This window comes from Tiliqua scincoides, chromosome 16, assembly GCF_035046505.1.
Source record: "Tiliqua scincoides isolate rTilSci1 chromosome 16, rTilSci1.hap2, whole genome shotgun sequence".
In the NCBI taxonomy this organism is placed as follows: Eukaryota; Metazoa; Chordata; class Lepidosauria; order Squamata; family Scincidae; genus Tiliqua; species Tiliqua scincoides.
Window position 1 is genome coordinate 5109226 of NC_089836.1, and position 24352 is coordinate 5133577.

Consider the following 24352-nt stretch of genomic DNA (forward strand, 5'->3'; position numbering starts at 1 on the left):
GGACCACGGAGCGTGGACTCGAGGCAAGCTTTGGTCGCTGCGAGCAAACAAAATGAGCTTGCGAGAGACCTGAGCTGTGTGGCCCAAGAGCTTCGCATAGTGATGCTCCTCGGTAGACCTTGCTTGTTGCTCCAGGATTAAAGATCTGGTACATGATGCTCGGTCAGCATTAAACCCTCAGTACATTAAACCTTCTGGGAATCCTCTTGCTATTGATCCCCCCAGGCTTTCTCTGCTTATTACTACACGTTCCATTTCCTGAACTTGACCGAGACGCACCCGCTGGACAAGGTGGAAGACGACATTCGGGCCTTCTGTGCCAGGACGTGGGATGATGTAAGTGCCTTATTGGATGGTCCCTGAGTCACCTGATGGGCCTGGGCTTCTTGGACCTTTGCAGCAGGGAGCTTTCTAATTCATGGTAGGATGAAACCTCCACGGTCAGAGAGTCTACCTCTGACTGCAGGTGAACCAAAGGTGCCCTACTTGTGGGCTTTAAAGGACACTGTGGGCTGGTGGATGCTGGATGGGGCCACTATAAAAAAGCTCTTGCTAACTTGGACCATTGCGTCCACCCCTCTTAGCATGTCCTCATCTTTGCTCTCCCCCAGCTGCGTACAACTTACCCCAGCCAGGATACGAACCGCCTCAAGAACTATTGCGCTAGCGCCAACTACATCCTCACCCTCCTGCTGGACGGCTATCGTTTTAGCAGCACCACCTGGAAAAACATCGCCTTCCGGATGCAGGTAAGGAGGTCGAGGTCAGGCACGTACAGCAAGTCCTGTACTTCGTGGACCGGGCACCTCCCTTAAGAGGAAAGGCCACAGCATTTGGGGCTCTTCAGTCTAGCAGAAAGGCGCCTGAGGGGGCGACAGGCTGGTGACCTAATTCTCTCCCCTTGCAGGCTGCCAACTCGGACATTGGCTGGACCTTGGGCTACATGCTCAACCTGACCAACATGATTCCGTCGGAGGTCCCCCGGCCCCTGAGAGGGCAAGAGGAAGGCGTCTGGGCCGCCAGTATCTTCTTCATTGTCGCCACCCTGGCTCTCTGCCTCGTTCTTTTGCTGGTCCACAGCCTGCGATGAAGGCAACACCCCCCCTTTTTCTGGACAAATCTGCACTGTGAGCACTTTGGGACCTTGTGGGCAGTCCCCTCTATGAGATCTGGCTGCTTTTCCAAGGGCCTGTCCCAGTGACGCTGCCAGGGATTGGAACCCAGGACTTCCTAGCTCACTGGGCCACTGTGAAGCATGTGATGGTCTGCAGGGACAACAGATCAAGTGTTGAACAGAGACTTGAACCTCCTTCACATTTTTTTCTTGGCTCTAAGGTTACTTTAGGACATGCACTAGGGGCCAACATGGTGGAAACCTTTGAAAAATGGTCTTTTCTTGGTGGGTCAAGGAGCCTTTAAGAGCTTGGTGTTGCCATCTTGAAAAGCTGGGCACCGGGAGCTGTTTGGAGCAATCATTGACCGCTACCATGAAAGGCAGAACTTTGAAATGTGGTTAGGGAGAACAGAGTGAAAAGTTATACTTTACACTTTTAAGTTACCCTGCACATGCCCGATCTCGTCTGATCTCGGAAGCTAAGCAGGGTCAGGCCTGGTTAGTACTTGGATGGGAGACCGCCTGGGAATACCGGGTGCTGTAGGCTTATACCATCGTCTTTTGAGACTGAAGACTGCCAACCAGTATCATAACTTCTAAAATGCCATTTTAATACAATGGGTTGCATTAGATTTTATTTATTTATTTTTCTAACAGTATATAATTTTATGGTATGGCATTCTAAGAATTATGGTGTTGGAGAAGACTTTTGAGAGTTCCCTGGACTGCAAGGAGATCAAATCAGTCAATCCTACAGGAACTCAATCCTGACTGTTCATTGGCAGGACAGATATTGAAGCTGAAGCTTAAATACTTTGGTCATCTCATAAAAAAGGGAGGACACTTTAAAAAAGACCCTGAGGCTGGGAAAAACTGAAGGCGAAAGGAGAAGGAGATGGCAGATAGCGTCACAGAGGTGACGAACATGAATTTGGACACACTCCGGGAGTTAGTGGTAGAGGGGGGTCCTGGCATGCTGTGGTTCATGGGGTCCACAAGAGTTAGACACGACTGAACGACAACAATTCTAAGAGAGGCTGATTTTATGAGCCACAGCTTATCAAATTTTCCAAAAGGTTTCCACCATTTTGGCTCCTACTCTAGAGGGATTGTTTGACTTGTCTATTTTTATTCATCTCCTCCATTTTTTGGTCTCCGGCTCAGATCTCTTGGAAAAGCAGTCTTGAAGAAAAAAATAAAATAAAATCCCTGCATAAAGCAATAAAAGCAATGCTTGAAAGGGGAGGGGGGGTGTCTTTCTGTGCAATCTCCCCTTCATACAAGTTACTGCGGATCGGGATTAATTCAAACGAAGAAAGAAAAACGCTAAGCTGGTCCACTCGCACCTTGAAGGAACCACGCCAGGTTTGTAACTGCCCCTGCAAAGAAGTACGTAAAACACTTCCTTCAAGCAGAGGGTCCGGAAGAGGGCACCGGAGAATTGGGCTGTTACCAGGGTGCAAGAAGACAGTGAAAGAAACAATTTGGAACTCAAGTGGTTGTTTAAAAGAACCTAAAGTATATGGGGGGGGGGGGGGAGCTGTTAAACTGCCTCCAACTAAAGTAATCACAACATTGATGCACACAAAGCTACAGTATTCCTGAAAAACCCTGAATGAGCTAGACACTTTTGGGGGGCTAGGAGAAAACCCACAGTGTGGCACAGTAACACCACGGGACCCTGACCAATTACAGTCAATTCACTTAATTGCAGTTAGGGGGCAACAGAGATCTCAGAGAAATGGAATGAGAACCTAGCAGTACAAACCTTTCAGGCAGTAGCATCAAACATAAGTCACACTGATTGTTACATCTGTATGCATTTGCCTTTAAGCTCCCAGCTGGAGTTCCCCTCATAGGAATATCCCTGGACTTAAGAGACTTAGCATCTGATGACTAAGTAGATTATATATCCCCCACATTTAATTTTACAGGGTTCCTTAAAATCATAAATTAGGGGAGACTAAGGGCCCACAAATTAACCTCACTACCCTGTGGCAGTTCTAGAATGACACAGGAACATGGAAAGTGGTACATAACTGGTCAGTGACAAACACCTCTGGCAACCTTTTCACTCACATGTTAGATTCAGATAACACTATCACTGGGAGGCCAAGTCCACTACCGGGCTCGGTTGGGTGGTGCTGTGAAACCAGGTTTTAGAAACAAATTCCAATGCAAGGGAGTGGAACATGTTGCCTCTGTTATGTGTCAATGGCAATATCTGTACAAACTAAGCAGCCAGGAAAACTCAGATTTAGAAGAGCAGTCACTTGGAGCAATGTCAGTGACACTTTGCACATTGGGCCAAAAAATCAAAACTTCACAAATAGGCTGATGGGTTCTGAGCTGTCTGTGACAGATCAGGAGAGAGATCTTGGGGTGGTGGTGGACAGGTTGATGAGAGTGTCGACCCAATGTGCGGCGGCAGTAAAGGGGACCAATTCTATGCTTGGGATCATTAGAAAAGGTATTGAGAACAAAACAGCTAATATTATAATGCCGTTGTACAAATCAATGGTAAGGCCACACCTGGAGTATTACGTCCAGTTCTGGTCGCCACATCTCAAAAAAGACATAGTGGAAATGGAAAAGGTGCAAAAGAGAGCGACTAAGACGATTATGGGGCTGGGACACCTTCCTTATGAGGAAAGGCTATGGTGTTTGGGCCTCTTCAGCCTAGAAAAGAGGCGCCTGTGGGAGGACATGACTGAGACAAAATTATGCAGGGGATGGACAGATGCTCTTTACACTCTCACATAACACCAGAACCAGGGGGCATCAACTAAAATTGAGTGTTGGGAGAGTTAGGACAGACAAAAGAAAATATTTCTTTACTCAGCGTGTGGTCGGTCTGTGGAACTCCTTGCCACAGGATGTGGTGACGGCGTCTGGCCTGGACACCTTTGAAAGGGGATTGGACAAGTTTCCGGAGGAAAAATCCATTATGGGTTACAAGCCATGATGTGTATGTGCAACCTCCTGATTTTAGAAATGGGCTGTGTCAGAATGCCAGATGCAAGGGAGGGCACCAGGATGCAGGTCTCTTGTTATCTGGTATGCTCCCTGGGGCATTTGGTGGGCCGCTGTGAGATACAGGAAGCTGGACTAGATGGGCTGTTCCTATGTTCTTACCTTTCTGTCAGCTTCAAAGATGTTAATACCATGGATTGGAACAAGTTTAAATGAAAGAGATATCCGTGCAATACAGTATGCCAATGCACGGAGCTTTAACCAAACACTGAAAACTATTAAATCACTCCAAGAAGAGATTGTACAAGTTCGCCAGGTGCCAACCCAAAACCGTGTTGCTTTGGACCTGATCCCAGCTTCTAAAGGAGGAATTTGTCCCCTATTTGGTACCCAGTGTTATGTGCACTCCTCAAACTTCTCAGTGAAAGCAGAGGACAATATTAGGCACCTAGAGAGCCTAATAGTCCAATATGAGGGAGTCTATAAAACAAGGGCACGCTTAGTGGAATTGGCTCCCCAGATAGGGAGGGTGGCTGAAGGGAATCTTAGCAGTGGCTGCTGCTGTCTTATTAATATTTGTAGGCTGCTGTTGTTGCATTCAGTGCCTATCTGCCTGCCTGTCAATTTTGCTTAGCATAAAGCACAAGCCAACACAAGTTTCTACATATGTTCCACAGACTGCTGGCCTGAGCAAAGTAAATTCTCACTCATCAGAGCGCTATATTACTATGCAGCAACTTTAGGGTGAGAGCGTAGGTCCCCAGAATCAAATCATTGGGACCCACGCTCTCAAGCAGGGGAAACTGACACCTGTGTACCTGTCTCAGACCCTTCTCTCCTTCCAAAGCAAGAACCTGTAGCAACCATCAATACAGAGTAACAGAGAGGGAGTAGAAAGGAGCAAAGACAGGAAAGAATGGATTTAGGGGAAAGCTTAAAACTTACTGCTTTGCTAATCTTATCAATGACAGACCCTTTTTTGCTGACAAGTTAACAAAGGTGCCTAAAACCGCAAGCCAGACATATCCTTCAGACACTTATAAAATTAGAAAAAGCAAACATACTCAAAATGGTCAAAGACAAGACTACTTCCCTTGAGAAAGTGCGGAGGGGGTGAGTGCATGAGAGGGACAAAGTGGAAAGTTACCAGACAAGTTCCCTTTCTGGGAGACGCTTAGTTTGCATCACGACTGAAATGTATAAAAATTGTGTCCCACCTGACTGAAGGTGCCTTTTAGATTTGAGCTGCAGCTCCCAAGGGCCGCACGCATACCTTGCTGAAACAATAAATAGCCTTCATAGCCTTCACCTTTCAGTGTCTTGCTTATTTGGTCTCAGCAGCACTGGACAGAACCCACTCCTGCCTACCAACTGGCTCTGCCCTTCAGGGCAGGGATACGACAGGATCATTAGAAAAGTTATTGAGAACAAAACAGCTAATAGTATAATACTGTTGTACAAATTGATGGTAAGGCCACACCTGGAGTATTGTGTCCAGTTCCGGTCGCCACATCTCAAAAAGGACATAGTGGAAAAGGTGTAAAAGAGAGTGACTAAGATGATTATTGGGCTGGGGCACCTTCCTTATAAGGAAAGGCTGCAGCGTTTGGGCCTCTTCAACTTAGAAAAGAGGCGTGCGAGGGGGGGACATGATTGAGACATACAAAATTATGCAGGGGTTGGACAGAGAGATGCTCTTTACACTCTCACATAACACCAGAACCAGGGGACATCCACTAAAATTGAGTGTTGGGGGAGTTAGAGCAGACAAGAGAAAATATTTCTTTACTCGGCGTGTGGTCGGTCTGTGGAACTCCTTGCCACAGGATGTGGTGACGGCGTCTGGCCTGGATGCCTTTAAAAAGGGATTGGACAAGTTTCTGGAGGAAAAATCCATTATGGGGTACAAGCCATGATGTTTATGCGTAACCTCCTGATTTTAGAAATGGGCTATGTCAGATGCAAGGGAGGGCACCAGGATGAGGTCTCTTGTTATCTGGTGTGCTCCCTGGGGCATTTAGTGGGCCACTGTGAGATACAGGAAGCTGGACTAGATGGGCCTATGGCCTGATCCAGTGGGGCTGTTCTTACGTACTTAATGCCTACAAGAGACTGCATTGGAACAACTAACTACAGCAGGGGTGCTCACACTTTTTTGGCTTGAGAGCTACTTTGAAACCCAGCAAGGCCCGGAGATCTACCAGGGGGGAAGGAAGCATCTGACAGACACCCGCTTTAATGTATGGAGCCCCTGCTGGAGTCTAGTCAGTTTCGTCAGTTTTGTTGCTGCATGCCTGAAGAGCAGCTAGAGTGTCAGTTTCAGTGTCAGTTTAGTGTCAGCTAAATATGTCAGTTTCGTCTAGTCACTAGACGAAACTGACATATTAACAGTTTGGAGAGACAGGGCTCCTTGATCTACTCATTTTGCCTTGCGATCTACCGGTAGATCGCGATCCACCTATTGAGCACCCCTGAACTACAGTGTATAGATAATACTTGTATTACTTACATTCATCCATTGTCTCTAACCCAGGGGTGGACAAACATCTTGGCAGGAGGGCCACATCATCTCTCCGACACTGTGGTGAGGGCTGGGGGAAGAGAATTAATTGACATATATGAATGGATGAGTTGTACTGAGCTTACTTATCATACACCGGAAGACCAGAATACCAGCATGTAGAGCCACATCCACGTCTTGCACCCTGAAAACATACAGCCCCAGCCAGAAACACGTGCAGACATATTCATTGCAGCTTTGTGATTTCTTTGCAGGATGAGGGCCCTGGAGATACAGTTGCAGGACCTTCTTAGAAGCCTTGCAGACAAACTAGGCTTGGAAAAAGCCCCCTCCCCAAATCTCCCACTTAACAGGGGAGCCTGGCCCCCCCCCACTGCCACCAGCTCCAAGTTCCCCTGGTCAGGAGCAGAGAGACAGATGTGTGGAAGCTGACGGGGCAGAGACCAGGGCAGAGAGACCAGCGCAGTGCCTCTGGCAGGGGCGCGAAGCAGCTGGTCTGATTTCAGCCAAGGGGGTCCTGATCCTGGGATGCACTTATGCGGGAGGGCAAACCACGAGGCTGGATGGGATTCCTCGCGGGGAGGCTGCAGGGCTGGGCACACCTCCCTGGGAAGGGTTCCCCATTGGCTGGGCTGGGCTCGCGAGTAAGCCCATTGGCTGGGCTTACTCGACTTGCGAGTAAGCGCCCACTTGAGGTTGCCACCCTGCATGCACTTACCCAGGAGGTAGCCGCGTGGGGGCAGAGGATGGGGGTTTTCTTGCGAGTGGTGGGCGCTGGGGGGGCTGCACCCCCTGGGAGAAGCCTTTCATGGGTCAGGAAGGGATTACTTGGGAGTAGGTGCATCCATGCAGAGGATTATGCCCTCTCCCAGGGCTCAGCCCCCCCTTTGCCGGGGTGTGTGTGTGTGTGTGTGTGTCTTTCTTTCCCATCTGTGCCTGGAGAGGCTGTCAGGACCTGAACCCAGAACCTACAGTTCATCAAGTGCTTAACTACTGAGTAAGGGGGCCCCTCTCCTCAGATTCCCCTCCACTGCAGCCTTGGGGAAGCTTAATTTGGGAGGTGAACTGTGATTTACTTTGGAGTAGGCTGTGAAGCTCGAGTGGGGGGGGTGACCTTGGTTTTTGGACCCTCCCTCCACCTGGCCTGCCTTGCAGGTTTGCAGCAAAGATAACATGAACAAAAGACCCCCATCCACTGACCTGAAGTCCTCGGATGGAGGACAGGAGACTCAGGTCAACTGCCATCCCGTTGACTCAGGAGCAAACCCTGCCGAGTTCAAGTCTCTATTCCCCGCCTCTCACTTTCCTACCTCCAAATCCATATGGGCTGGGAAAATGGGGGTATGACAGGTTGAACCCTTTTGGGTGTCAGATTTGACCAGGGACCCTTCGTTCCTCACCCTGCAGTGACTCATAAGAAGAGCCCTGCTGGATCAAGCCCAGGGCCCATCTAGTCTAGCTTCCTGCATCTCACAGTGGCCCACCAGATACTTCAGGGAGCGCACAAGATGGCATTCTGCTGCCCTCCCTTCCATCTGGTCATCCTTCCTCCAAGGAGCTCCAAAGGTGACACGCATGGTTCCTGCCCTGTGGATGAGGTCTCTTGTTATCTGGAGTGCTCCCTGGGGCATTTGGTGGGCCGCTGTGAGATACAGGAAGCTGGACTAGATGGGCCTATGGCCTGATCCAGTGGGGCTGTTCTTAACAACCCTGTGAGATACATGAGGCTAAGAGGTAGTACTAGTCATGACCTGGAATGAATATTAATAAAGGCCAGAAAATAAATGCGGTAAAGACCAGGGCTCTTCTTATGTAGAAGCACAACACTTGTTGATGTAAATTTGTGAGCGGGCAGCCGGAAACAGGACACCTTCAGGGAGACAAAGGTGGAGAAGGGGGATGAATTCAGGCCATCAGCAGAGAGGGGTTAGGTGGAAGAAGAGGCCTTGGAGAGTCAAGAAGATCCCAAAGCAGACAGGGAGACCAGTGTAGAGATCTGACGGTCAGAATGGGGCCCGAGCAACTTCATAGGTGGTAATTTCTAGCAGGGGGCAAAAAAGAAAGACGCTGCCCTTGCAATTGTGGGATTCACCTTTTGTGGGCTTTTTTGGTTGGCAAAACACACTACAAAACCTCTTATTAACTTCTGGTCACTCGCTAGAGCTACACCGGAAGCCAGGTGGTTGGTTCAGACTCAGGGTGGCACTGCATTTATATTTTATTACAGTTTCCAGAATTTTTTTTAAAACGACGCTATGCACCTCGGGTCTTTTGAGAGGCAAAGTGTCCATTTAATAAAACGTAACATTCAAATGTAGCATTAAAGGTAACACTAAACTTGCGCAGGCTGTGCTTGTTGGGTGCGCAATAAAGACCCCCCCCATTTGCCGTGAGACTCTTACCAGTGTTTACAGTAAGTATAAGTTTATTTTAAATACATTTTTTTAAAGAACCCTTTAAATCCTCCCAAGCTATTGTTGACCTGTTTAAAAAAATTCTGCAAACATCCCAAAGGCTGAAAAATCCTATCCACATGTATAGAATAAGCCCTTAAAAGCATGTCCTTAGTAGCTCGTTAAATGTATAGATCTGTCAACCTTTCCCCAAATGCAGTCACTTTGACAGCATCATCTAATATACTGGAAATAAAATACACCGTGAAATGAACCGAGACCCATCTGGAATTGGCTTGTGACCCACCTAGTGGGTCCCGACCGACAGTTTGAGAAACATAGTCCCTGTGCTGTGGACTTGAGCAGGAATATACATCCCTATTTCAGGCAGGTAAAGCCTTCAAACACCTGCCTGCCTGCTTGGTAAGCTGCCCTCTTATACCTCCCCCTCTGATAAAAATCCCCAGTTGCCAACACTAACTTTGATAGCTATATGGAACCTCTCTATTCAGGTGCAATCTACCTCTGCCTGCCAGATGGTGGAGAAGCAAGTTTGCAATGGGGTGACGCTTCTCTCGACCACCCCCTCCCTAACTTGGATAGCTGTAAAATGGGATCAGGCAGGCACGGAGATTCTAACCAGGCTTCCCATTTGTCGCAGTCCCTCTGCCCCTGCATGTGAATAATGACTTCTGCAGGAACAACACACCAAGAATTGCAGGCTGCCCAATGGACTCTGTTACACCGAGATATCTGTGTGAAGAGAGACCTGGAAAATCAAGGCCTGGCACAGAACATGGAGCAAAATCTGGACCAATTTTATTTCTGTGGAGTAGGGCAGTGTACTGGATGCAAAGCAGTTCAGCCCATTCGCTTCTTTGGAGAGTTGCAGGCTCTCTCTTGGTAGGCTCAGGCAGCTTTTAAAAAGGGGATTGGACAAATTCAGGAAGGTTGGCCAATGGCTGTTGGGCAGGATGTCTCAAGGGAACCTCTCTGTCCAGGGCAGTCTACCTTGGAGTGACCAGTATTGGTAGGTCTGGTCTAGAGGGTAGAGCCTCCATTGCCTGAAGATTAACATCCACAAGGTCGCCAGTTCGAGGCCACTGGCACCGTGCGACCTTGAAGCAGCTGGCAAGCTGCAGCTGAGCTGTTCCATCTGCTCGGAGCATGGGAGGATGGAGGCCAGAATGTTAAACCAGATCGGAGTGTAACACCTTGAATGTAGTGGTTCTTGAAAGAAAGAACCTTCTTTCAATTTGTAAAAATCCCTGCGTGGATTTAATAAGCCTGCCTATGTAAACCGCCTTGAATAAAGTCTTGAATAAAGACCAAGAAAGGCGGTATATAAATACTGTATATTATTATTATTATTATTATTATTATTATTATTATTATATTAGGTGGCAGCAACAAGAGAGGGTTATCTTCATGCTTGACTTATGAGCTTTGCACAGGGACGTGATGGGTCTTGCCCCCCCCCCCTCTTTGATCAAATTCAGCAGGGTCCTTCTGGTGTTCTAATCTTCTGAACACCCAAGCAACAAAATGGAATAAAACCCAATTCTGTAAAGTTCTGGTCCAAGGGGTAAGGAGGGTGTGCAGCTTGCGCCGGAGGGACGATGACAACATGCGGAGCCCATGCTGAGATGACAACTTGTCTTCTATGAGGGGGATTTACTGGCGCCATCTCTCGCAGCAAAGCATTTTGGGAAAATACCCACGCTTCCGTCGCAGCGGCCTTCCAGCCATTCTTCATTCACTGTGAAAACACAAGCCAGGCACGGCAACGCATGAGTTTGCCAGGAAAATAAAACAAGCTTTTATTTGGCAAAGAGTTCCCGACTCTGGAATTGTTTATTACAGTGTTTCTCAAACTTGGGGTCACGAGCGCATTTCAAGTGGGTCCCTATTCATTTCAATATTTTATTTTTAATATAGCAGACTTGATGCTCCCATGGTATGCGACTGCATTTGGAGAAATGTGACAGACCTGTACTTTGAACAAGCTACTATATATATGCTTTTAACAATGATAGTCAGTGGGACTTACTCCTGGATAAATGTGGGTAGGAGTGTAGCCTAGGATTGTGAAAAATTTTCCTGTTTGATGATGTCACTTCTGGCCATGACATCACTTCTGGTGGGTCCTGACAGATTCTTATTCCAGGAAGTGGGTCCCAGTGCTATATGTGTGAGAACCACTCATTTATTAGCTTTAAGGTTATTTTAGGAAGATACAGCTATTAACAGAGTCATTTGAAAACCATGTTATTCTCTTTACTCAGAAGTAAGCCCATTGTATTCAGTAAGACTTAGTCTGTAATCCTATCTTACTCACTGGAAACAAGCACCTCTTCAGTGGTTCCCAAATTGTGGGTCAGGACCCACTGGTGGATCGCAGCCCAAAGGAGCATGGAAAGAGCAAATAACTAATTGCCTCAAGCCCTGTGACTATTGAAAAATCAGACACTTTAGCTGCAAATTGCCCTACAAAGAGCTTTGCAAGATAGCTACTAATTGCCCTGCAAGGAGCACCAGGATGAGGTCTCTTGTTATCTGGTGTGCTCCCTGGGGCATTTGGTGGGCTGCTGTGAGATACAGGAAGCTGGACTAGATGGGCCTATGACCTGATCCAGTGGGGCTGTTCTTATGAGGTCCTGCAGTTTGCAAGCATGTGTAAATATAGAGAGATTTAAGAGAGACCCTTAAACTTTAAGGGTCTTTTTCTGAATATTATTACTTATGAATGAATGAAATTTTATTTCTTTCTAAATCTCCTTTGGAAAAAAAAAAAAAAAAGTCTGGTAAACGTAGGTGGGTCCTGATAGTGTTTTTTAAAAAGTGGGTCCGGATAGTGTTTTTTAAAAAGTGGGTCCGGGTACTAAAAAGTTCGGGAATCACAGATCTAGATAATTATTACTCTCGCCTATTTTGTATACCACTTTGGTTTCTTAAAAAGCAGTCTAAAAATCAAACCAGTGCATCCAGAAATAAAAGCAGGGCTTCTCTTTTGCCTCCCCCCAGTGTCTGTTTTCAGAAGGGGCTTGCATTTGGGTAAGATGGGGGGGGGGAGAATTGAGACACTTGTGGATTTCATTAAGGGTCACTCTACCACCTCATCTTCCCACCCCCCCAATTCAAGCAGAAGGAACCAGATGCGAAGGGAAAAGAGAGGACCCTTTTGACAGACGCCTCGCAAAGGGACATTCTCCCTCCTGTGCTAGAAGCTGAATTGGCCGAGATCTCCTCCTTATACCGGAGTTGTTGCTTAATAAAGGGCTGTGCCACCCCAGCAGCCACCAGTGCTTGAGAATCAAAAAATAAGCTACCTTCAGAGAGGATGTCCAACTTGTCGCCTTCCTTGAAATTCAGGTCCTCTGGTCCCTGCGCCGTGTATGAATGGCGTGCCAGCATCTGGTAGAGCACGGGTCTGTTTGCACTGGTACCTTGGCTCTTTGGAACACACAAAACAGTTTGAATCTTCAATGCTCTGTGCGTGTGTGTGTGTGTGTGGCTTCACATCTTTCTTGTTAGTGCCAGATTTGGGGGGGCCCTGGGGTGAAAGAGGATCCCCCAGCCCAGAGCTGGAAACCGATCACCTACCTGGCTCCAGAGGGTCAGATGTCTGCCTTCTGCTCCTTGCCAGACATTCCTCAGCTCTTCATCACTGTGAATCAGGGTCAATTCATTGCTGCCTGGAGACTTGTACCTGCCGTGGGGCCAGGACAAAGCCATGAGCAATGTCTCATCTCTTTTTTTTCCCCTTTGAGAAATTCAGCTGGCGAGGCTTCTCCCATCTCTGCAACAGCATGGTGGGGCAGAACTTCACCAGTTGGATTTCTACCTATCACAAAATAGTGCAAGGCCCTTCGCAAGACTCATTTGTTGATGTGGAGGGTAGGAGGGTGAAGGCACCTACCCCAGGGTCATCTGCTGTGCCTGCCGGTGGCATTCCTCTTGCAACAGGGCCCGGAGGTCAGACAGAGACGGGGCTATGCTCAGTTTGATGTTCATGACGTAGGACCCATGGACCTTCAGCAGAATGGGATCGCCATCACTGCGTGGGTCTTCCCGCTGGGTTGGAGGGATGTCCTCAAGAGCCAGGGAGCTCTGGGAAGATGGAGCACAGTAAGGTCTTTGAAACAGTGCAGAGCAATAGAGGGGTTTCATAGGCTTCAAGAGGGTGGGGTGAAATGAGTGAGATCTGTCAGTGCTATCGGTTTCAAAGTAGGAATCGGTCACAGAAGCCAGCACTATAACAGAGGCATGTATTTGCTGACACATTTATACCCTCCTTTATGTCCCTGAAGGGCATTCAAAGCAGCTTACAAATATAAAATTGCATTAAACAAACAAACATTGAAATCTCCTAAAAAGCCAATAAGACAACCTTAAAAATATCCCATTAAAAAGCCAAGAACAAGAAAAACACTAAACATCCCATTCAAAGCCAAGAACAAGAAAATCATTTAAAGTTGATAAACATTTAGAGTTGATTTTGTTGCTGTTGCATTGTCTTAATGGTGGTTTTTTTGGGGCGGGGGGGGGGGAAGAATGTCAAGATAAGCTCCTGCAATTCAAAATTCACCACTCTGTCTCTGTTCAGGACAAAATCCCCCAGCCGTTCCCGATTTGGTTTTTTTAAATATAAAACTGGTGTGTTTTCTCACTTAGAAAAATGATAAATTACGATTGCACAAGGTAAAAACATAAAGATTTGTAGGGCCTCTGTTGGAGGGGGTTTGCTTCCTTTAATTTTTAATAGCATTCGGTGTTATAGGGGGGGACGGGACAGGAAAGGAATGAGGAAGGCCTCCTCACCTAGCTGACTAGGCAAGATTTTGCATCCAGCTCTGGTAAACAGAATTGGTAAGGAAGAAATTCAGCATAGAATCCTGCAGAGGCAGATTCTGTAAACATCTTATTGGAAGCAGTAGGCCAAAAGCTTGGGCTGTAGGCCAAGCCCTCTTTGAGAAGTATCTTGGGTCACTGCCTGGTCTCTGTGACCGCAGTTCATCAGATATGACAACCCTATTGGATGTACGAGAATCTCGATACGCACTAGAGCTCTTCGAATGACTCAACTGTTTATTTCATACTATTGAAAGAGCCTAGTGCAAAAAAAAAAGGGGGGGGGAGCTTTGATTAGTTAGGGGAAATACCCCACAAATAACTCATTTGAAAATTGTCTCTAGTCTAGCAGACGCTGAAGTAGATTGAGTAAGCCAACCATTCACATAAGATTCTGTGGCAAAAGAGACTGTTTCTCCATATCTCTCACATGGATCATCTCACCCTGAGGCCTTTGCAGTAGCTAAAAGCAGCATTTCTCAAACTGTGGGTCAGGATCCACTTGGTGGGCTGGGACCCAATTTCTGATGGGTCCCACAGAGCCTCCAATGAAAACACGGGTGATGAAAAGGTTGGCTAACTCATTCCTTCAAACCTTAAGGCTCTTCATTTAGGGCTGCCTCATTAACGAGAAACGGATCAAGTTTTTTTTGCAAGCCTGTCTATGCGGCCATCGCTCAAGGGATTTTTGTAGGACTGAGATATTTGCTAGGTGACAGCAGTGAGAGCGTCTCACCTCCAAGGCTCTTCCAGAGTGGGTGCTGTTAGCGTCCTCCTGATCTATTTTTCTTTCTGCCAGTTCTGCAAAGCAAAGCAAATCTATTTCATGTCATTGAGATGCCACCGTTCCTTCAGGGGACATCCTGAAATGAAATGATAGCCATTGGAACAGAGAAGTCCCTGTTCAAATAAGCCATAGGAATACACTGGATTTCCAAATAGCTTCTGAAATGCATTAAAGCAGGGGCAGAAGGAAGACTGGGGTCTATTCTGTCACATTTCCTGGAGACGTGGAGCGCCTTGGTTCAGTTAAGTTCTACAATCCTTTCTGCCCCATATCAACCCACCCATTTCCAGCTTGTGGCTGACCTGGGAGCTGCACCTTTTGTCTCTCATGGAGCTGGCTGGGGGCCACTTTTCCGGGTGGCAGAGGGAGGCCTGGACCAACTTTCTGTGAAAAGACAGAAGAGGTAGCTTTGCAACTTGCCTGGTGTCTTGCCACTCTCCTTGCAGGGCGGGCAAGACCAGGAGGTGGCAAGGAGCTACAGCTGCTTTGCAGGTAGGCAGACCCCAAATTCAATTCCTCAGATTCTCCAGGCAGGGTAACTTGGGAAAGACCCCTCTATGAAGCCCTGCAGAGACACGTCAGTCAGGGTGGACAATATGTGAACTTCTGACTCTGTACTTACCCGCCTCTCGTTGAATCCTGTGGTGTGGCTGTTCAGGCCAGCTGATGAGGCCTGAAGGGTACTGGCAGTTTTGAGGCCATTCTCCTCAGGGGAATATGGGGCTGTGAGGCCAAGGGAGCCATGGTCACCTTTGCTGGGGAGGAAGAGGAAGCGTGAGCAAGTTGTCCTGCAGCAACACTGTTTTGGTTTCACATATGGTTTTGATCCTGGTTGGCAACCTTCAGTCTCGAAAGACTGTGGTATAAGTCTACAGCACCTAGTATTCCCAAGCGGTCTCCCATCCAAGAATTAACCAGGCCTGACCTTGCTTAGCTTCCGAGATCATGGTATAAGCCTACAGCACCCGGTATTCCCAGGCGGTCTCCCATTTAAGTACTAACCAGGCCTGACCCTGCTTAGCTTCCCAGATCATGGTCTAAGCCTACGGCACCCGGTATTCCCAGGCGGTCTCCCATGCAAGTACTAACCAGGCCCGACCCTGCTTAGCTTCCAAGATCCTGGCACCTTCTGCATGCATCCCAGACCCCTGAGGCTCTATAGCTCTCTTGTGGCTAACATTCACTGATGGGTTTCTCCTCTTCCATGGATTTACCTATGGCTCCTGAACCCTGGGGAGTCACAGCACAGAACTTTCAGAGCTACCAGCTGCCAGGAAGCTGCTCAACTCTAACTGCCCTTGAAGCTGTCAAGGCGGCTGGCCAACACCACCAAGCTTTGCCTAGCATGGGCAGGCGGTAAGCAAGGAACTCACACCTGTGGAACATCGTCAGTCAACGATGCCAACTAAACGCATAGGAGCATGTCGACCAAAGCCCAGGCAATTCAATGCTAAAGTTGGCAGCTTTGAAACACAGCCCTTCCCGTCTTGAAGTAGGATAGCTGCTTGTGGTTTCCGCACATCAAGCCTGAGTGACGCTCACCGCATGCACTGGCCAGCAGATGGCAGCACATCCATGCACTTTGGGAAGGTTGGTGAGGGCAAGAAAATTAAGTTCCACTCATTTTATCAGGGGGTACAAAGTTTCTTTTGGGTCCCTTCCAAATAGGAGAGGGGGGTCAAAACAGGGTGGGGGAAGGGTGGTGATGGAATGGGGTGGGGAAGGGATGAAACAGGGTGAGGGGAGGGTGGCTACAGCTAGAATGGTCTCTGAGCCCAGATCTTCCTGCCAGTTGGCCCCGGTTCCATCTTTTGCTCTCCATGAGGCCAGCCGAGATCCCAGGGAATTTCTGGGCCCCCTCCTTTGGCTCCCAGCCCCCCTTTTGATCCTGGCTCTAGGTGTAATTTACCCCCTGAACCCCGTTCTCACGAGCCCTGGACACAGCCCCAGAATTGCTACCTGGGACGCTTTTATCAGGCCATGCCAGGGATGAATGGGTGAGCATTTGCTAGGCCACTGAGCTGGGAGAAAGCACTCCAGCAAACTGCGGTAGAGGAAGCTGCCCTCATATTGAGTCTATCCTGTCAATTTCTTCTGGGTTTGTCTAACAGGGGTTCTTGGGGCCAGAGAGGCTGTCGTGGGCTGAGCCTGCAATCTTTGAATGGTTAGACGGAGCCTCCAGTGACAGTCTACCTCTGAGTACCAGCTCATGGGGAGCGACAGAAGAGGACAGCAGGCCTTTTCGCCCAGCTGGGGGGTTTCCAGTAAAGCATCAGGTCAGCTGGTAGGCAGGATGGCTGTACTAGATCACTTTGATCTGATCGAGCAGGAATCTTTGGAAGCAGCACATTTTTTCTGGCTGACAGTTGGTCCCTCATGGTCTCATCTCCACCCTTTTTGGTGGAGACGGAACCTGGACCTTCTGTGGGCAAAGCAGGTCCCTGGGCCCAGAGTATCCATGACAGCACAAGTTCCGGGGGATGGACCAAGACAAAGGCCAGTATGGCCACGCACCTTGAAGGATCTTCTCCAGGCTTAGAACTGCCCTGCAGACAAAACAGGCTGTGTTTGCAAGGGATAGACAAACATTTTTCCCCCACCCATCCCTCCCTGTTAAAGTTTCCATTTTGCCCCCAAAGCTGTTTGTCCAGCTACTTTTCTCAGGCACATGGGTGAGAAAGGTTACCATGAAGTAATTTTGGGGCAACTCCTGGCTCTGCCTCCTTTATCACTCAGCACTGCCCAGATTCCCCCCCCCCCACCCATTTTCCAAGAATTGGCAGCTTCCTGCTTTCTGCTAATGGTTTTCCAATATATTATGGAACCAGTGATCAACCAAGGCCACCTCTGACCACACAAGCAAAACTCATGTGTGTCTTTGAGAGGCACTGCATCCAGGTGGAAACTTGGTGGGAGGAGGTCTTGGGCCAGGAAGACATGCTTGCAGAAGGCTTCACCATCTAACATCTATCTGCCCTGCAAAATGTGAAAGACGGAGAGGTTCTGCCGGGGAAAGGACACGGCCCTACCCCACAACCATCCCTGGGAAGATAGCCTGAGAGTACCTGCAGACCTGCTCACCTGGGACTGCTGCACTCTGGGAAAACCGCTCTCCGTATCATCCTCAAAAGCCGAGGAGATGACCTGTGTGTGGGAGAGAGATAGAATGACAGCTCTAGAAAAACTTGTGGATTAAGAGTTAGATGGTAGCTTCTGATGCTGAATCATTGGGAACACCTCTCTCTTCTCTCCTCCTCCCTGGATCTGGGAAGGAAGAGCCAGGGTGGTGTAGTGGTTTGGGAGGTAGACCTGGAAGATCCAGGTTCATATACCTCCCCCCCCCCCCCTGGCCATGAAGCTTCCAGTGATCTCAGACAGCTAATGACAATCTTTACTTATGCATGCTCTCTGTGATCCAAGCTCAGGTACCCACATTATAGAAAGGTGAACTACCCATGACCATCAGAGATGTTCCAGGTTCGGGTACCCATATTACAGAAAGGTGAGCTCCCTGTGAACATCAGAGATGCTCCTGACATGGGATCTGAGCAAATGCACAAGGGAGGAGGGGGGGGTCTAAGCCTGATTTTTTGTTACTTCTTGTAATGATCAGGACTACTGCAGGATACTGTGGCATCCTAGAAGCTTCTGGGGTACGACAAAGGTCCAAAACAGGACCAAAAATAGGCAGCAAACATAATGAAAATACAGGCCAATACAACATTTTTGCTGTCTTAAAAGTTAAACCAATTCCTGGGTATTTTGGGGGTACCGATTAATAATAACAACAATAACAGGTATTTATATACCGCCTTTCTTGGTCTTTATTCAAGACTTTATTCAAGGCGGTTTACATAGGCAGGCTTTATTTAAATCCCTTATTAAATAGGGATTTTTACCATTTGAAAGAAGGTTCTTTCTTTCTTTCAAGAACCACGAGATTCAGGTGTTTCATTCCGATCTGGCTTCACATTCTGGCCTCCATCCTCCCGGCCTCGAACTGGCGACCTTGTGGATGTTATCTTCAGGAAGATGGAGGCTCTACCCTCTAGACCAGACCTCCTGCCATTCCAAAAATGGCATCTGTTTTGCCCCGTCACGTTGGGTTTCTGAGATATGGCACAGCCTCGTTGAGAGAACGGTTTGAGCAGCTTCCTTGTGAGGAAGCCTACGTCCCAGCTTCCTCACGAAGAAGCTGCTTGAGCCGTTGACTCAAGAAATCCATGCGGTATCTCTGAAACTCAACACGAAAGGGCAAAAACCGATGTCGCTTTTGGAATCAGCGCCCCAAATTCATATAAAACCACCATCAATTTTGAAAAAGGGTTTTTTTTCTGACCCTCAATTTTGTAGGCTTGTACGATTACTTCTCTTGCGATTGTGGAAGGGGAAGACCTACCTTGGGCTGGCCTAGAAAGTCCTTCGATTCCAGTTCATCCACATCTTTCTTCTGGGGTCTGAAAAACTCCCCCTGAGGGATGCTCCGGGGCTCCAGGAAGACCTGTTTCTACAGCAAGGTAGACCATCCGAAACAAGATAATTTTTTCTCCATATAAATGGGTGGAAGGAAACTGGTATGCCATCGTTCAGAGCGGCTGGCCAGTGCACAACCCCAGTTTGCTGGAGGCTCAATTCCACACCAATCCCCATCCCCACACCGGCACAGGAGTCCCCTCCAAGTCTCAAAAGGTCTTTATAACTCCCTACTGGACAAGTTGGCATCAAAGGAGAAGGTCCTGCTTACCTGCACTCGCTCCAGAGCGCCATCCAGGTGTGGGTTTTGGCCCTTAGGATCCTGTCCAATAGCCTCCTCTAGCGTTTGCCAAGCATCCTGCCAGTTCCCAAGTCGGCAGTGGGCTGCAGCCGTATTGTACAGCACCTGTGTGGCAACAACTGTTACCCTGCACATGCCTGATCTCGCCTGATCTCGGAAGCTAAGCAGGGTCAGGCCTGGTTAGTACTTGGAAGGGAGACCGCCTGGGAATACCGGATGCTGTAGGCTTCTACCATAGTCTTTGGAGACTGAAGGTTGCCAACCAGCTCCCTATACTGAACACTATCTCCCGATCTTGTCTGATCTCGGAAGCTAAGCAGGGTCAGGCCTGGTTAATACTTGGATGGGAGACCGCCTGGGAATACCAGGTGCTGTAGGCTTATACCATAGTCTTTGGAGACTGAAGGTTGCCAACCATTGTGTGGCAAGACAGTCTTAGATGAATGCAAGCTACGGGGGTCACACAGGACTCTTCTTCAGGAGGAGAAGCAGGGGCAAGTAAGGGGGTTTAATTAACAGGGACTCTTCAAGGAGCAATTAGTGGGCTACGTCAGAGTTTCTCAAACTGTGCGTCGGGACCCATTTGGAGGGTCGCGACCATTTCTGGTGGGTCCCACAGAGGTTTCAATGAAAACATGGACAATGGAAAGACGGCTATTCAAATATCCAGTAGTTGCTAACTGCCCTTCTAAGAGTTGAGCTCCTGCAGTTTGCAAGCTCGTGTAAGTCTAGGGAGATAAGCGTTTGAAGCAACAAAAAGGGGGTGAACTTGCCAACACAGGAAATGTTTAATGAAAGGCACAGGAGCTCCGAGCAAGCCATAGGAGAGTTCACGCTAGGTAGGCAAGTGCTGCAGTTGTATTTTATTACAAAAGCCTAGACTAGCCAGGCCATACTGGCCTGGTGGCCCTGCCATCCCTCTGCGAAACAGACACACACTTCCCTGGTACTGCGTACCTCCCACACGCACAACACCACCTTCAGACCCAGCTGCTTGTAATCGATGCACGCGTTTTTTCTGAGGTGAGTCAGAGCCAGCCGGAAGTCATTGAGGGCTTCTTCGTACCTGCCACGGGGCAACAAACTGGGCTCAGGAGAGAGAGTTTTGCTTTTATGGGCGACATATACAGCACCATCCGTGCGCGCATGCAACTTCACCAAAGGTGGCAAACTCTCTGCCCAGAGGAGATTACAGTTTAAGATTGGACACAGGAAGACAACAGAGATAGGGGAGGGATATGAAGACAGAGCCAGCCCATCAACGAGGACAACTGAAGCATGAAGATGGGGGGGGGGGTGCCCATCTCTATCAGCTTACTTGCTTCCACTTTTCCTCCTCCTGTTCTCTGGGTCAGAAAAGAGACAGGTGATGGGGGGGAGAGGAAATGTGAGGTAAGGAGAGTGCTGAGTGAGCATTGGGGAGTGAGAGGAGGGCACATCATTGAGGAAGGGGGGCTGCAATTGGCCAGCTGCCTCTGGAGGTCTTGGACAGCCAGTCGGATACACTGAGATATAGGCTGTTGGCTCGGTCATGTCGTGAGAATGGCATAGTCTTTCGAGACTGAAGGTTGCCAACACACAAGGCTGTTGGGGTCTTGTAGCACTCATAGGACAGATCCCTTTACCCCTTTTGACCTGCAAGTTGCAGGACAGGCAGACATTCAATTGGTGCTTTTGCTAGCTCAGGGAGGCCGGGAAGGCAGAAACCTACGTGGCGAGTTTCTGCTGCAGAGGAGCTGATCCAGGAAAAAAAGTGCTCCAACACTTTGCTTGCAGCCTGTTCCGTCTCCTGCCCCCATGTTGTTCCTGTGCCTCAGTTCCCCCAAGGAATGCCTTGGAGATCCCATCTCACGAGTTCGAGTCTCTTCCCTACTAGCCGCAAAAAAGCACCTACCTCTCCAGCCGCAGGCAGACGTACCCTCTCTGGTAGAAGCCCACAGCTAGGCAACGGTCTTTGGAAACTGTCCGCTCAAATGCCTGAGGGTCAGGGGGGGAAAAAAAAAAAAGGATGACAAAATTAACCATAAAGTTGCCAACTTTTTAATTTATTCCTGCTGCTCTGCTTTTTACAGTAGCTGAGGGTGGGCATCAAGACTCCTGCAGCCAGGAAAAGGGTATCCCATCCAGAATCTGCTGCTTGAAACTATTGCTTCATTCCGCTGGAGGGTACGGCCAGCCCTGGTTGTATTTGCATAGTAAAATCAGAAACCATCCCAAGAGTTGAGATTTCAAGGCTGTTAAAAGTCTTTATAGCCTCCATAAAAAAAAGACAGATACTCCCAAGTCCCGGAAACACTGATTGTTTCTCGTTCCAGGCGTGCCAGCTACTTGATCATGAAAGACACTCTGCGCATGCTCAGAGGGGTGATTTTAAACGTACTTCATCATTTCATTTAAGTGTGATGGTTTGGTACCAGCTAGTTCTGGGAGCAGAGAGATCGTGCCACTGACTCACTTCACCCAGAACTTGTAAATGTGCTCATCACTGATGCCTCCGCGATATGGTTACACACAGGTTTGTTTTTTTTTCATCTCCAAGCAAGAAAATTTCACAAACTCTTGTAAAACTGAGGCAGCTCGTCTTCCTTCTGGGTCTCTTCGTTTGTTAGCTGCACGTCCTACATGGCTTTCTTTTAAACAACTACGTGAGCGTGACAAGTATCTGAAAACACATCCAGCAGGTACCCGGTACTAGCCAAGCGCCCCTGAGCGGTTCCTGAGACCCTAACGAAGCCCATCTCCGATGCCTGCCTACACCTCCCTGCCTCGGGGAGGGTGAGGCCTGGCCATTTCTGACTGCCAAGGGTTCCTCCACAATGCCTCCAAGCCACCAGGTGGGTGAAGAACAGACCACTCACAGCAGCAACCAGCACAGAAATGTTGGCTGCAAGCAGTCCATTCTCCACTCTCTCCAGTGGTCCGGTGGGGGAGCACTCACTTAGGGGAGAAGCTACCCCAGAGACCACCGGAGAGGTCAGAGAACAGACCGCCCACAGCTGGCAATTCCAGTGTCTCACTGAGCCCTCCCCCCCACGCATGACCAAATTTAACGGTATTTTTTTGTGTGAAGGGGTTGGGGTTGCATGTGGTCCATGACAATTCCTATTTTTGCCTCAGTGGTTCACTTCACAGGCGCCTAAAGATTGAGAACCACTATAGTAATTGTGATGGAAAAAGGAGTTCAGCCAAAGTATTTCTGAGAGCCACACATTACAGGGGGTTCCCATATATGTGGATTCAGTTATCCACGGATCCGTTCCGAGGGCCCCCTTGCACACGTCCCTTCTGCACAAGCCCCTGGAGGGCTTCTCCAGGCCTCCCAATGCCTTTTAAGGCATTTAAAACTTCACTTCTGGTTTCTCTGTGGAAGCCGGAAGTTACGTGTTGAGCTGTAAAGTTCGGTCTGAGCCTGGCAGAGGCCGTGGACAGATGTCTACGGCCTCTGCTGAGCCCAGAGGACCCCCTAGAGGGGAGGAAAGCAGGGCTCCTCTCACCTCCAGAGGGTCCAGACTGTGGGGACGGGTTTTGGCTATCTGTGGTTGGTTGGTTGGCAACCTTCAGTCTCAAAAGACTATGGTATAAGCCTACAGCACCCAGTATTCCCAGGCGGTCTCCCATCCAAGTACTAACCAGGCCTGACCCTGCTTAGCTTCCGAGATCATGGTAGAAGCCTACAGCGCCCGGTATTCCCAGGCGGTCTCCTATCCAAGTACTAACCAGACCTGACCCTGCTTAGCTTCCAAGATCAGACAAGATTGGGCATGTGCAGGGTTCCAGAACAGAACCCCTGGTGATAACAGGGCATGTCTGTATATGTCAGCAGCTTGTGAGTCAAGCAGTTTGGCCACCCCTGGCCTTTTGCTTGAGCAGAAGTGGGGAACTCAGGCCGAGTACTGTTATGTGGCAGACGGCTCCATCGCTCACCTCCAGAGCACGCCCCAGGTCTCCTCTTGCGAGATGTACGCAGCCAATGTTGAAATCAATCTTGGAGGAAGGATTTTCAATGCAGCCGAAGATCCTTAGAGCAGATTCCCAGTTGCCTTTCTCCAGAGCCAAGACACCTCTGTGCCACTCCTTCACCAGCTCCCGGTACGCCATCGTATCGTCACACTGTGTGGGGAACGGCTGCCCGTCTTGCGTTAAAAGCCTGGCTGCGTGGGGCTTGCTTGATCTGTTCCTGCCTGCTTTCCTTTCAGACAGGTACAAACCAGGAAGTCAAGCATCCTCTGTTCAAACCAGCTCAGCCCCTGTCGCTATGTGGGGCACAAGGAAATGAAGGCCAAGAGTGAGTCATCCTGGCTGGGAAACTGTGTCTGGACAAAGCTTTGTCTGTTCAGGTCTCAGATCAGTGGTTGTACCTGTGTGGTGGCTTTCCCCCCCCCCCCTATTCAATGTCCAGATTTCTAGTATGCACTAGAAATCACATATCTGTTAATGTTTGGGACAGTTCTACTGTTGTGAGTAAAACACACACACTTGTGTGTGTGTCTCCCAATACTCTACTCCATCCCTTAAAGCTGCAATTCCTGTAGATCATAAGAACAGCCCCACTGGATCAGGCCATAGGCCCATCTCATCCAGCTTCCTGTATCTCACAGGGGCCCACCAGATGCCTCAGGGAGCACACCAGATAACAAGAGACCTGCATCCTGGTGCCCTCCATTGTATCTGGCATAGCCCATTTCTAAAATCAGGAGGTTGCACATAAACATCATGGCTTGTAACCCGTAATGGTTTTTTTCCTCCAGAAATTTGTCCAATCCCCTTTTAAAGGCATCCAGGCCAGATGCTGTCACCACATCCTGTGGCAAGGAGTTCCGCAGACCAGCCACATGCTGAGTACAGAAATATTTTCTTTTGGGTGTCCTAACTCTCCCAGCATTCAATTTTAGTGGATGTCCCCTGGTTCTGGTGTCATGTGAGATTGTAAAGAGCATCT

General features: G+C 48.7%; 1 protein-coding gene and 1 pseudogene across 1 annotated transcript; one reads left to right on the forward strand and one right to left on the reverse strand.

The window, feature by feature from the left end:
* The first annotated feature begins 1542 nt into the window (after window positions 1-1542).
* LOC136635792 (5S ribosomal RNA) lies at window positions 1543-1661 on the forward strand (annotated as a pseudogene).
* A 9001-nt stretch (window positions 1662-10662) lies between these two features.
* Window positions 10663-23511, reverse strand: NOXA1 (NADPH oxidase activator 1). The gene is made up of 15 exons (XM_066610873.1): window positions 23368-23511; window positions 22320-22322; window positions 21308-21390; window positions 20371-20479; window positions 19384-19518; window positions 19039-19146; window positions 17721-17783; window positions 17154-17185; window positions 15262-15394; window positions 14942-15023; window positions 14589-14653; window positions 12921-13111; window positions 12605-12710; window positions 12331-12454; window positions 10663-10760 (listed from the first exon to the last, which is right to left on the reverse strand). The coding sequence occupies exons 1-15, from the start codon at window positions 23509-23511 to the stop codon at window positions 10663-10665; spliced, it is 1476 nt and encodes a 491-aa protein (XP_066466970.1).
* Window positions 23512-24352: the final 841 nt, after the last annotated feature.